The 14,686-nt window shown below is 48.9% G+C and overlaps 1 protein-coding gene across 1 annotated transcript; it reads left to right on the top strand.

Annotated features, from left to right (window-relative positions):
• Positions 1–707: 707 nt before the first annotated feature.
• On the top strand, positions 708–12,695 carry HBEGF (heparin-binding EGF-like growth factor). The gene is given in 7 exon segments (XM_010850350.1): positions 708–1,070; positions 1,268–1,413; positions 1,415–1,442; positions 4,298–4,475; positions 9,754–9,909; positions 10,734–10,824; positions 11,238–12,695. Coding segments are annotated over 6 exon segments (627 nt in total). The 5' UTR covers positions 708–1,024; the 3' UTR covers positions 10,807–10,824; positions 11,238–12,695.
• The last annotated feature ends 1,991 nt before the right edge of the window (positions 12,696–14,686 follow it).

Here is a 14,686-nt window from a genome sequence, read left to right as displayed (position 1 = left end):
AGGGGGCTCAGCTTTTCTGTTGAAGAAGATGGCGTTCAAAGACAAAGAAAAGTATGAGGCTTGTTTCACAGCCTGTGTTTCTTCAATCTCAGAAGCCTGGGAATTATAATCCAGAGTTCAAAAATCCTAATGGAGACTACGTCATCTGGGACAAAGATGGAAAGAAGCCACTCCAGTGGATGGAAGAATACTAACTTCCTTTGCTTTTGCTGGGTTGATACCAGATGCCTGCAGCTGCACTTGCTGGCATTCATGTGTTTAATTTTTAAATGATAAATGAATTAATTATTATTTACTCCTTGATTTGTGGGTAGGCAAAGAAGCAGGTTTCTGAAACTCAGAAGAAGACATGGGCGGAGATCTCTGGTTTAGAGCACGGATAACCGAAGAGACCAGGCCTGGAAGAGAAGAAAGAACGAGGGGTGTCCAAGGGCGAAGCGCAGCTCAGCGGTCACAAGGTTGCAGCGGCGGACCAGCATTTGGGGAAAGGTAGGAACTGGTCCCCGCCCCCTGCCGGTCAGCAGCCCTACCCACAGTCAGGCCGCGGCTGCACTGGCCTAGTCCCAAAATATGTGAGCGCCGCCCCTTTCTCCCGCCCCCTTTCCCCGCCGCGCCCGCGGGGTCGGGGGCTGAGCGGTCGGCGCCTGGAGCCCGGCCGGCATCCCAGAGCGGGAGGCGGGAGGGGGCCGCGGGGGGCGGGGCGGAGCCTCGGCGCCTCCCGGAGCCTTATTCCAGGCTGCACGCCGAGGAGTGCTCAGTCGACCCAGGGAGCTGCGCGCGGCAAGCAGCTGGCTCTCTTGCTTGAGGCACTAGGGCTCGGGCGGTCGGACAGACGGAGTGAATAGAGAGACGCCCAGCGGCCGCGAGCTCCGCGCAAATCCCAGGCAGGCTTGCACCCAGAGGCCGGCAGCCGACCGTGCCCGCCGGGATCTCCAGAGCTTCTCCCGCCCGTCTCCCGTGCCAGCGTCCGGTGGTCGCCGCCCCCCAAAGTGATTGCTGCCTCGCCTCCGCCGAGTCCGGGACCATGAAGCTGCTGCCGTCGGTGGTGCTGAAGCTCTTTCTTGCTGCAGGTAAGCGGGCTGCCGCCGCTCCCGGAGGTCTGGGGGGATGGGGACTCTGCTGGGGGCACGGGGGAAGATCGCTGGAGCGTCCCCGGCGCGAGCCACTTGGTGGGGCCCGTGCTCCCTGGCTTGCGGGAGCCGGCCGCGGTGCATGGCGACTGGGGTCTGGGCTGGGGGTCTGAGGCGGCCTCGCCCCTTACCCGCAGTGCTTTCGGCGTTGGTGACTGGCGAGAGCCTGGAGCGGCTTCGGAGAGGCCTGGCTGCTGGAACCAGCAATCTGGACACCCCTACTCAATCTACGGACCAGCTGCTGCCCGCGGGAGGTGGCCAAGGCCGGGAAGTCCTGGACTTGGGAAGAGGCAAACCTGGACCTTTTCAGAGGTGCGTGTGGGGGCTGCCCATCTTCGGACCCTGGTGGTCAGTTGAAGTATCATAGGATCTGGCATTTATGCCGATTGGGCACAGTTGTGGTTTGGAGCTTTTCAAGAGAGGACTTCAAGGAAAAGCCTCTTGGCCTGACAAGCTCCCTGGGGGATCCTAGAACGTAGGTCCTGTTATCTTTTTTGTCCTCGGGTCTCACATGCCACATTGCTGCCCTTCTGCATACTTGGGGGCAAATTGAGACAGGCAAGGTGCTTGGGTTTTGTGTGTTCTTCTCTGAGGTAAGCTAGGTGACAGGAACAAGGACTGGTTGAGATGCTTTCCCTAGAGTTTCTATATAAAAATGTGCACAAGATCTAATTTCCACATTAATTGACTATTATGTATAAAATCACAGATGTGGAGGTGCTAGGCACATACCAGGTGTGCAGGATTAGTCTCCTGCATCCACCTGTCTCCAGGTTGGGGAAACAGTGGGGAATGAGGAACACTTGGTCCTGCCAGGTGAGGCCGGCACCTCTTGGGGAGGCTGTGAATGGCGAGCACTGGGACCCTAGAGAGCTGTTTTGATATGCTGGGTGTCCACAAATCCTTCACAAGCCTGGATACTTCCTGACCACTTGGAGGCCCTGAGAGGGGCTCCAGAGGAGGAAGGGCCAGGTGGGATCCTTCAACCAGCAAAGGTGCTGTGGCCAAGTACATACAAGTGCAGGGCAGAGTCCAGAGCCTCCAGTATCGCCTGTTTCCCTGCCCCCAGTCACCTGCAGAGATTCTTGAGGGTGGAGCAGGGACTGAGCTCTGGAGCCCCGGAATGACTATATTTGGTTGGAAAGATACCCACCTGTTCTAACTCTGCCTGCTTCTCTGCCACTCTTCTTCTTCCTTATCCAGGGATTACCTTAGGTGCTGTCCACTCCAAAGCTGAGGCTGGGCTCTCACCTTCCATCCTTTCACAGTAGCCCTCCAGGGGGCGGGGATCACCCCTGGCCTGAACAACCTGGATTCTCCTGGCCCTCTCCTAGGAAGGGCAGAGCTGGGCTGTGACTCACTCTCCACCCACACAGCTGCTCCTCATACCTCGCAGACCTGACTCACTGCTCCCTCTCCCCAGCAGGAGCCTGACTGTCACCCTGTCACTCTCTCCCTCCCTTTTCTGATTGCCTCGTTTCTCCTGCCTCAGTTTCACCACAACTGTGGTCACTAATTTCCTCTGAGCATCTGCTTCTTCTGAGTTCTGAAGGGGCCTGGGTCTGCACGGTAGGAACAGGGGACTATGGGACTATTGGCACCTGTCTCTTCTCTTTTCTCAGGTTTGCTGGGCAAAGACTATTTTTCAAGTCTAGGGATCCTGTCACCTGAAATAAGTAACTGTTACCATTTACTAAGTGTCTTCGGTGTTCTAGTCACTTAACATGTTATTGTGAATTAATTAATCCTGCTGCAACCCTCTGAAATAGGAACGCCTGTTCACTTTTTACCAAGAACCTCAGGGTTCAGAGAGATTAAGGGACTTGCCCAGGATCACATGGCTGTAATTCGAGCACCATTCTGCTGACTTCAGAGCCCATTCATTGTCTGGTTCCTGGCTCAGCATCCCAAGTGCTCTGGGCTTGTCTGGAGGAGGACACTGCTGGGGTGTATGAGGCAGCTTAGTGTGTTGGGGAAGAGCACTGGATATGGAGTCCAGAGACCACATTTCAGATCCCAACCTGCATGACCTTGGTCAAGTCAATACCTTTTGGGACCTCAGGTTTTTCATCTGAAAATGGAAAGCCATATATTTTGAAGTAAATTCTACTTTCAGAATCCTAAGCCTTCAATCTAATAATGTATGATGCTCACCCTTCTGCCAGACATGTGCCTATAGCCATAGACAGCAGGCACCTTTTCTTCTGCTGGGACAGGGAAGGGAAGACTGGCGTCAGACCCCTGGGCTGATGGGCATAGCCCAAGGTCAGTCCCAGCTGGATGTCTGTGTGAGATTGTTTTTCTCCTTTGAAGCATGGAAAGAATGGAGAGAGCCATCATTGTTCTAGTTCCTTTTGATAGTTCTTTGCTCTCCGTCTTTCTGCCTCTTGGGCACCCCATCCTAGAAAGCAATAAACAGGACATCTGGGGATAAATGTAAATGGGTCTTCTAGAAGTAGTGAACTGCAAAGAGCACCGAGCAGGGTAAATATTTTGCTTGATGTCAAAAAAGCAAGGCTCTTTGAAATTAGCACAATATTATAAATCAATTATAGATCAATAATATTTTTTAAAATTAAAAATAAAAAAAATTTTTTTAAGTTAAGAAGCAAGTGTCTGACCAAGGATGGCCTGCTTGCTGTCCCTGAGCTGGGTTCTGGTCTGGGCTTATGGTACCCTGGTGCTACAGGGTACCCCAGAGGGTACCGCCTGGGCATTATTATTATTTTAGAAACCTCTTTCCTCTAAAATACCCTCCAAGTGCCTTCTCCAGAAGCAGTTTTTATCTCTGACACTGTCTTCCTGTAAGTGGGTCACTGAGTGCAACATCAGGAAATGAGGCTGATTTAAGGCCAAAATAGAACCAAGTGGGTATGGGGGAGTAGGAGCTGAGTATAGACAGGGGTAGGAGTGAGGTCGGTAGAGTTGCCCAATCAGCTGCAATTACTCTACTGAAGCTAGCATTCTTAGAATGAGGTTCTTAAAATGAGGTTGTGAAATACCTTCGTTGGGACCCCCCACCAGCCTCTACTTCCTCTACCACTTTTGGGTGGTCTGCCCAGACTGACTTTAGGTAGAATCAAAGTGTCCTTCCAAACACTGTGCTGTTCTGATTTTTTTTTCCCTTGAGGGAGTCAAAGACTTAACAGGGTACTTTTCTACTGCAGCTGCTTTCTCCTCCAAGCCACAAGCTCTGGCCACACCAAGCAAGGAGGAGCGTGGGAAAAGAAAGAAGAAAGGCAAGGGGTTAGGGAAGAAGAGAAACCCATGTCTTCGGAGATACAAGGACTTCTGCATCCATGGAGAATGCAAATACGTGAAGGAGCTCCGGGTTCCAACCTGCATGTAAGTGTCCCTTCCCTGTGGCTGTTATCAGCTCGGTCTGTCAGCCTAGTGGCTGTTCTTCCATTATCACTGTTCCTTGAATTCATAAATCCACTCAGTTTCTTCTCACCCTCTGGGAGGAAGTTGGGAGGAGGGGAAATATTTTTAGTCAGCGGAAGGGGCTCCCCCCAACATAGGATGCAATTTCCTGTGGCGTGGGTTTGTGACGCTCTTTCATCTTTGGGGGCATTTCCTGCTTGTTCAGAAATGAGCATGTAACTAGGAGAGCTGACACCTGAAGGCAGGTTCTTCATCTCTGCCTCATGCTCTACTCCAGATGGGAGAAGCAAGTAGGAAACACGGCAGAGTGGGGCTCCTGGGCGGAGTGCAGCTCCCGTGGCCTCCTTTCCTAAGTCCTGCAGGCAGGTACGAGGTGCCTTTGGACGTGTGCTGTGCAGGTGGGCTCAGACAAATGTGCATGTGAGTGAGCAGATGTGGGTTAATTGTAAGGCATGGCAGGATTGTACAGAAAGCAATCATTGTGGGAGCAGGGAGAAACCCTTCTTCCTCACCCCAGCGAGGGCCAGGATGTGGGGGACGTGGTGGGTATTGACCTTTGGCCACGGGGGTGGGAGAACACTTCCTTTGTGCAGGATTAACGGAAAATAGAACCCATCTCAGTAGGCATCAGCCCCCGGTCAGACGGCACCACCCCTTCCCTGGGCAGGGGTGTGGGTGGAGGGGCCATGGGTTCCCCAGCTACTTTGCTAGGCTGAGCCCAGCAAACGGCTGCCTTGGCAGTCCCTCAGGGATGACGACACTGCCATGCTCTGTGGCAGGCATAATGTCACCACTGTACCCAAGACCCACACCCACATCAGGCTGCAATCATGCCCTCTCTTCTTTCGGGCTGGAGTTTCTATGGGGAGGCAGCCTCTGTGACCTGGGAGACTCTGGGCAGATCAGGAAACTACTGTGTGCACACTGCCTCCCAGCGTGGCAGGAAGGCTTGGCTGCCTGGCACTTCTGCTTCTGTGATTGGTACAGATCCTTTGATTTTTTTTTTTTTTTTTAAAGCTTCCTTTTGCCTGGTCTCATATAGCAGAGTTGCCCTGTATTTGGCAGTAGGATCCATCACCCCTCTCCATGTCCACAGTCACTTGTGGGTCGTCTCCTTTAATATCTGTATCAGGAACTTGGTGTTGGATGGGGGTGCTTAAGAGTAACCTAAACAGTTCCCATATTATTCTTCCAGAGGTCTGGGGACAGGGCAGGGAATGTTTGTCTTAAATTTGTAAAATGGCCTCATTAACACAGGGTGGAGGCAGTCACTCTGAGGGTTGTCAAGATGGATTCAGGCCAGGAATCTGTCTGGGCTGAACTGGCCAGGGCACTGGTGGGTGGACTTCCATTGCTCAGCTGAGAACCCTTGTAAGGCTGCTCTCCTGCACACCTGGGCTCGACCGACCACCTAAGCCCAAAGAACCTAGGTAATGGTGTCCAGGGCCAAGGTGCCCCTAGGGATGGTGATGAAGACTGTGATGATGCCTTCTCTCCTTTTTCCTGGAGCTTAACAGTTTACATTTAATATGAATTGAGCCCAACAGGTATATGTTGACTACCCACTTGGTGCCAGTTATTCTAGGGGATGGGAAAATATAGCCCTGTATTCTCAAAAACACTCTGCTGGTTAGGCAGGGCTTACTGTCTCTACTTGAAAGATAAGGAAACTGGAGCCCGGAAGTAGGAAATGATTTGGTTTGAGATCAGCAGCTAAATAAAGTGGGTGGAAATAGGACAGGCACTCAGGTGCCTAACTTCCAGTCCAACATGCTTTTCATGCCCCCAGGCTGCACTAGGTGTTGGCTTGCTTCCTTCTTCCCCGTCTGTTCTTACAGAGTTGGAGCACAGTTTTATAGAGAGCAGCTATTATACTAGAGGTCTCTTAAGGCTTTTACTAGTTGAAGAACATGTTGAAGTCTGATGTGACTACTTTGTCTGCTTCCAAGGCAAGATTTTCAAGGGGCTGGATTCTGTGTCTGGTTTTTCTGCCTCCTGCCTCCAGCCCTTGGTACTCAGGGCAGCAGACAGCAAAAAGACATAGAGCTCCTGGTTTGGGAGAATGTGACATCTGGGCACCTAAATCTGGGGCCCTTTGTGGCTCCTTCTAGCCTCCAGACCCAGCAACCGCCAGCCAGGGTGTGTCCAGGCTGCCGTGGTAAGCTTGAGGCTGGCCAGCTTCCTAAACCAGCCCTCCACAGCCATCATCCACAGGAAAACCCTTTTGTGTCACCAGCCCAAAGTTACCCTCAAAGAGCAGTTTCCTGGGGCTCCTGACGAGCTGCTGACCCAGAAATTGACTGCAAAATTTCCTGTGGCTGGAGGAAGCCTAGGGACAGTTAGCCTGAGGAGGACTCAGGGCTGAAAGAGGGCTCTACTTGGCCTCGCTGCCCAGTTGCCAAGAAGCAATAGCGAGCCCCCCTCCCCTTGACTCTGACTCTGGTACCCCTTTCCTAAGGATATGGGCAGTATCCTCTGGAATCTGATTAACTCCCACACAAGTGGGATTTGGCCTTTATTCAGTGCTTTTATCCATATTATCTCATTTGATCTTCATAAAGCTCTAGTGAGGTAGGCACTTATTATTCCTGTCTTTCACATGAGAAAATCAAAGCTTGGAAACGTGACCCTCCCTTGCTCCAGATCACCTGGCTAGAAATAGTAGCAGAGCCAGTCTGGAACTCATATATGCAGAGTCCCCTCTGCCAAATGGTGCCCCTCCACCTCCTGGGATAGGCATGGAGAAATCCAACTTGGAAGATGTCTCTGGACTCTAGAGGGTTCTGTTATAATACACGTTCTGAAACGGGCCACAGACTTGGGTAGGAGGAACACGTCCCAGTTTGATGGGTCGCCGGCTCTGGGCAAGAGACACGATCTTGTCACCACCCTGGGATGCTTGGAATGCCCCTTCCCTGGGGGAGCCAGGAGTTGTCTACAAAGGGAGGAGGAGGTGGGTAATATTAGGATGTTTACATTATTATCCTTTTGACTCAGGGTGGCGGAGGGGGTGGAGGGATTATGTAACTGAATTGCGGGACTCTGAGACCAAGCTTTATTTCTATCATCTGAGTAAGTACCTGTGGGGTTTGAATGATGGGCTTGAAGTGAAAAACAGACTCAACTTCAGCTCCCCTCCCCCCAGGAAAGCACAGTCTCTGAAGTCAGCCAGATTACTGGGTTGAATCCTTACTCGACTCTACCACTTACACGCTGTGTAGTCTTCGGCAGGTTATCTAACAGAAGTCCAACCTCTGTCCCTTCATCTTTAAAATGGAGATAGTAACTCCTACTTCAGAGGGATATTTTTAAGAAGAAGTGATCCTTGTAAAGCCATTAGCACAGTACTTGGCTCATAGTAAACCTATAATGTGTGCTATTAATTATTATTTATTTATCATTCAAGATACTAATAATTAAGAAATCAGAGTCAGACAACCCCCAAAAATCCATCAAGCCCATCAGATATGTGTTTCCTTGGGGTAACAGTGTTCAGAATGGAAAGAATTATGAATTTGGAATTTGGCCCTTCTGCTCTCTAGTTTTGAAACATTTGGCAAATTCTTTACTCTCCTCTGACCTTAATCTTAGTCTTTCAATATGTAAAAGAGGCTATCGCTGCCTACCAGGGTGTTGTCTTAGTTAAGCTAGTTGATAAGAATAGTGTCTTGTAAAGTGTGGTGCACAGGTGATGTTCCAGGGTGCTCCTGAGAGCATCCTGTATGTCCCGGCAGGAAGAGGGGTCATTGTCTTGCCCACCTGGGTCGATGGGACAGTTGTATGGAGAGGCTGGGCACAGAACTGTGTGCTGTGCTGTGGGCCTGACCTACCTTTATCTTGCAATGAGATGGTTCTCAAAACGTGCAGGAGATGGGAGAGAAAGAGGTGCTGGGCAGGATGGCAGGGGCAGCCTGCCCTTGGGCCTGCGTCGGTCTGTTCCTTGGAACTTGCCTGCTACCCTTCCACAGGAAAAAGAGGTGCTTTGCTCTGAGGAACCAGGTGCCTCACCTTCTCCCCAGAGGATGTGCAGTTCAGAATAAAGGGCCCCCAACTTCTTGGTGCTTCCTTTTGCAGCAAATGGCCTAAAGGCCATGGGCAGACAGGGCCACCACATCCCTGACTAGGCATTCGTGGATGCGAGTGAGCAGCATGCTGAGTTCAGCGTCAGACAGTCTGCATCTGTGTTTCTGCCCTGCTGTGTGACCATGGGGAAAATTTCTCTGCCTTTCTGTGACATGGGCTCCTACCTACATCAAAGGATCTGTGGGCTGCTCAGATAAAGAAAGGGACGTGAATGTGCCTGATCAACAGTGGGCATTTCTCAGTCTTCCCAAGAGCTTTCAGGAAAAGTTTTGTGTTAGAAGAGGCTGTTGCCTGTGATTTCTTTCTTTTTCTTTTTGGCCATGCCCTGTTGCAAGGATCCTAGTTCCCTGACCAGGGATCAAATCTGCCTTGGAAGCACAGAGTCTTAACCATTGGACCTCCAGGGAAGCTCCTGATTTATTTCTTGAGTGAAAAAAGCCGAGGGGGTTGTTTCTGATGATCTAAAATGCGCTGGCAGGACAGCTGGGCAAGATGTTTTTCTTGCTTTGTTGCTTTGTCTTGGGATGATAGCTGGATGTTCAGAGGTCAAAGGTCAGAATTCAGCTTTCAAGTTGGGCCTTGCACCCAGGGGGAGCTGGGAGTTAAATGAAGGAAACTTGAGAAAAATGACTCCTGGCAAAGGAACAAGGCCTATTAATAGGCTGGGCAGTGGCAGAGAGGGACTGGCTGCTGGGAGCATCGGTGGGGAAGGCTGGGTTTATTTCTGGGTCAGAGTGATGAGGGGCCTCACTAGAGAGAGTGATACTGAATCCCCTCAGTTCAACCCATGTGCCTAAGTCCTCAGAACTGACTGAAACAACATCTTTACACACATGTAGTTAATCATCCACACGTGGAACCTATCTAGCCAAAACCTGCAGTCCTTTCTTTTTTCCTGCCTGGAGCAGGATTCTGGGGCCAGAAAACCAAAGGGAATGAAGAAGGGGAGGGCTTGGAGTGAAGGAGGAAGGCCACAGAGCCTTTAGAGGGGCTTCCAAAGAGCCTTGTACTAGAGAAGAATAGAGGAGCAACAGGGATCACAGAGACAGAGAGGCTGAAGCTGTGAGGAGTGGAGTTTGGCTTATGTAGGCAGCCCATCATCAGGAGTGAAACCAGACCACTAACTTTGTCTCTGCTTTGTTCTGTTTTGGACCAGCTGCCACCCAGGTTATCACGGAGAGAGGTGCCATGGGCTGAGCCTTCCGGTGAAAAATCGCTTATATACGTACGATCACACAACCATCCTGGTTGTGGTGGCTGTGGTGCTATCATCCGTCTGTCTGCTGGTCATCATGGGGCTTCTCATGTTTTGGTGAGTGTTACAGGCTGTTTCTGAAAATCACTTCTACTTCTCCTTCGTTAGGATCTTTTATCTGATGGTCACATGAGCCCTCCAAACCTCCAACCCCACCTCCTACTCCCCCTACCCTCTGCCAAATCCTGGGCTAAGAGCCTGACTGACATTCCTGGGTATGGGCCCTCCAAGAGCCTGGCTTCTTTGGTATGACGTATGTCCAGTGTCTAGAGCCCAGGGCCAAAGTCACCAGGTCATAGGAGGTCCTGTTCTAGCAGGCTCTGCAGCCCTCCCATGAAGCCACATCTTCACACAGTTCTTTTTCCTGACTCTATTTTCTGTTGGCATCAGGATGTGATTTGGTCAACAGAGCATGAATGGTGCTATTGGTATATTTTTCTAAATCTGAGGCATCCGGACCTCAGGCCACACTTCTGATCCTGCTTCTGTTCTAGATCGGAGGGACCTATTAATCACTCTGTGCCCATTTATAAGCAGTGCAGCTCATCTGTTGTGAGACCTGGATCTAATTACCTGTCTTTCTAAGAGCTGTAATCTTCCAGGGATTGTAATCTCTGTTCCCCTACTTCATAAGCATGTTGTGAGGATTGTATAAATTAGATGAAAACTCTTGGCAAATTGTGGCCTGCAATTAAGAGACGGGCATCCTTTGGATATGGGCATTTGGACCTTTGGGCAGAGGTCTGTTGACCCACCATGTCCTCTGGGTTTTTCCAAGTGTGAAGAGAACCACTGCGCCAGAATCTTTTAGGAGGGCCAGCTCTGGAACCCACACCCTGTTACAGCAGGCAGAACTTGCTCACAAAACTTACCTTCCTCAGGTACCACAGAAGAGGAGGTTATGACGTGGAAAATGAAGAGAAAGTGAAGTTGGGCATGACTACGTCCCACTGAGAGGAACCTGCGCTCAAGGTAATGGTCCATCCTTTGCCCCATGGTACCATCACCGCCTTTCCTGGATCTAGGAAGAGATCCAAGCATGCTGGATTCTTCTTTCTAGGCATTTTTCTCTTGACCTGGAAGTTAGGGGGCAGGCTTCCATGGAGTCAGGGACCCATTGCGGAATTATTTTCAAAAAGGTTGTCAGTGCTGCATCTCTACTTAGGGTGAAAGTTGCCAGAGAGATACCCAAGAGAGATGCCTGAGAAGACAGCTTCTCCCATCCTCTTCTCCTCTCCTTCCCACCCCTTCCCTGAAGATCTTTCCACTTCTTTTTGTTGTAGTTGTTTGTTTTTAGATTTTCCACTTCTTAAAGCTGGACCTAGGAGACTCTTAAGACCTCTTAAGCTGGATCCAGCTTTAAATACCTTCTTCTTGTACTTTAGGAATCAGCTGGGGACTGCTACCTCTGAGAAGATACAAGTTGATCACAGATTCTACAGAGGGGAAGGACTTCACAACTAGCCATGAAGATTCCTTCATCCCCAGTTGCCATCTAGATTGGGCCTCCCATAATTGCTTTGCCAAAATACCAGAGCTTTCAAGTGCCAAACCGAATATGTCCAGTGGGATCTGGGTCAGAAGAAAGCAAAAGTGAGGGACCTTCGTGTCCTGATTCTCCTGCACCAAGCCCTACTTACCCCCATACGTTTGTTTGAACACTTCTCTTCTGGATTAAAAATGCCAGTTAAATTCCATATGCTCCAGGATCTTTGACTGAAAAAACAGAAGGAGAGGAAGAAAGAAAGATTTGGGGACTGGAAGAAAGTAATAAAGATCGAGAAGCCATGTACTCAAGTCACCACCAAGGGATCTGCCATTTGGACCCTCCAGCGCTGGATTTGATGGGTTAACTGTGAAATACCATAGACCTGAGAACTCTGAATTTTGGGACTTCTACCCAGATGGAAAAATAACAACTATTTTTGTTTGTTTGTTTGTAAAATGCCTCTTAAATTATATATTTATTTTATTCTATGTATGTTAATTTATTTAGTTTTTAACAATCTAACAATTTTTCAAGTGCCTAGACTGTTACTTTGGCAATTTCCTGGCCCTCCACCCCACATCCCCCACCATCTGGCTCAACATTTGACTCTTCTGCTGCAAACATGAGATGGCTCTGTGACCCATCTGTAGTCATCCATTGTCTGTCCACATTTCTGAAGATCTTCCATGATCAGAGTGCCACAGGGGGAGTTCTGTATGGTCAGGATGTAGGAATTAACTTTGTCAGATCCACTCTGTGAGTTGGACTGCAGTCTTGCCTAGGCGATTGTGTCTACTGTTTGTGTTTTGAAAGCCCGCGGTGCTGATGTCAAGATGTAACAGATATCAGTGTTATCCTGTGTCCTCTCCCTGCCCAATCCCAGAAGAGGTTGGGCTTCCATGCCTCCAGCTTTCCTGGCCCCTCACTCTCTGTGGGCCCAGGTCCACAGAGTGGGAACTCACTGTCCCTTGTGTCAAGACATTTCTCTTACTCCTGCCGTTCTTCTGGTGCTACTCCATACAGGGGTCAATGCAGCAGGGGATAACCTAGAGAAGGTATTTGCAAAGAAAAAGGCTGAGGAGGAACAGGAGACATTGGAGCTGACTGTTCTTAGTAATTGATAACCTACCAATTGCTACAGAGAAGGATGGAGGTGGGGAGGGCTTTTGTGTAATCCCACCCACCTCACCCAAACTACAAAGGTATGCTGTCATGGTCCCTTCTGGAAGTTTCTGGTGCCATTTCTGAACTGTTACAAACCTGTATTTCCAAACTTGTATTTCTAAAACTGTATTTCCAAACTTGGTTCATGTTTATACTTTGCAATTCAAATAAAGATAACCCTTACTCTGTAGTCTTCTGTGTGCTTGTTTTAACTGGGAAGTGGTTTAATGTAGGTATTTTCTAAGCCCTGACTCTCTGTTGGGCTCTACATCAAGTCTGTTTATACTATCTCAGTATCCCCAACAATCCTGTGTAGGAGCTACTGTTGTCCCATTTTTCCAGAATCAGAAACTGAGGCTTGGAAAGTCTATGTAACTTGCCTGAGGATACCTAGTTGGTAAGTGACAGAGCTGCAACTGGTAATCTGACTTTTATTATTTGTCCTAATACTTACATGATAGCATATCTGAGGCAAGAGAGAACAGACTTTCACAAAGGAAAGGTTGTAACCAAGAAAGACATCTACTCTTTCAGTCAGCAGACCTTGGCCTCAGGGCCTGACCCTACTATGCTGTCTGTGCAAGCAGGCATTGCTCCTGGTGGAAACAGGCACGTTTGACTCCCCTCTCGTGCTCTACATTCCATCTATCATCCATCAACCAATCTTGTCAGACCTATCTTTTGGATATATGCAGAGTGCAGCCACTTCTTATCACGGCCACCATCATCATCTCAGTCAAATTCGCCATCATCTCTCACCTAGACTTTTTTTTTTTAACTTTTGATTTTGTCTCACCACTTGTGGGGACCTTAGTTCCCTGACCAGGAGTTGAACCTGTGCCCTCAGCAGTGAAAGTGTGGAGTCCTAACTATTGAACCACCAGGGAATTCTCTCTTACCCAGACTCTTGTGATGTCCCCTTTCTTCCTCCTCACTCCCGTATAGCCCATTTCCAACATAAAACTCAGTGATCATTTAAAACATAATCCAGATCTTGTCTGCCTTGCAGGCCTTTCCCGACCACCCTGTTACACAATAGCACATTCCTTCCCAGCCCACTCTTGCTCTCCTTGTTATTCTGCCTTATTTTTCTCCACTGCCCTCATCACCACTAACATATTCTTATTTGTTTTTGTCTATCTCTTCCTACTAGAATGCTAGCTCCATGAAGATTGGGGTGTGGACATTGCTCCAATCCCAGATTGTAAAACAGTGTAATTGAGTTGTAGGCACACAATATTTGTTATGTGGATAAGTGAATGTAAGAGATGACTAAAATCCAGTCCAAGGCCAGCAAATGGACAGATACGGGATGCAGTACTGCCCTGGAAGTGTGGTTAGGTTTAAAGAAGGGTCTTTGTTGGGGAGGATGGATGGGGATGACAGGGTGAATGGAAATTGGGGCAGGTCATGGTGCCCTGGATAGACTGGAGGCAGAGATCCATTGGGAGGCCATGGAACAAGAGCTAATGGATGCCCCCTCCTCATCCTCTTCTCGTAGAGAGTTGTGACACTGTGAAGTTTCTCCAGGAGCCCACATAGAGATCTTATATCTCTTTGAATATCCAGAACTGAACACATGCACACCTGTAACCAAGCACTTCCAGGGATATACACAAGACAAATGAGTATGTGTGCTCATCAAAAGGTATGTGCAAGAATGATCTTAGCATTATTCACAATAACTGAAAACTGGGAACTACCCCATTGCTCATGAGTATTTGATGAAGAATAAATACATTGTGGTGCAGCTATATAATGAAATGTTAAATAGCAATATGGATGAATCTCAACATACTCCAGTATTTTTGCCTGGAAAATCGCAAGGACAGAGGAGCCTGGTGGGCCACAATCCATGGGGTTGCAGAGAGTCAGACATAACCGAGCACACAGCACAACATACTGCGGAACCAAAGAAAGCAGACTCAAAAGGATTCTGTGTGATCCCATTTATTTAAAATTTTAAAACTAATATATAGGGAAAGAAATCAGGAAAGGGATTGCTATTAGGATCTGTAATGACTGGAAGGGGACAGATGGTGATACTTCCGGTGTTCTGATAATGTAATATTCCAAGATTTAGGTACTGACTACCTAGGGGCCCCCTCACTTTGAGAAAATTTATTGAGTGGGATTTGTGCAATTTTTTTATAGGTACTAAACTTCAAAGATTCTTCTTTG

This window comes from Bison bison, unplaced genomic scaffold, assembly GCF_000754665.1.
Source record: "Bison bison bison isolate TAMUID 2011002044 unplaced genomic scaffold, Bison_UMD1.0 scf7180017864291, whole genome shotgun sequence".
Classification (NCBI taxonomy): Eukaryota; Metazoa; Chordata; class Mammalia; order Artiodactyla; family Bovidae; genus Bison; species Bison bison.
Note: the sequence above shows the minus strand (reverse complement) of the source record. Positions and strands in the feature narration are given on the sequence as shown.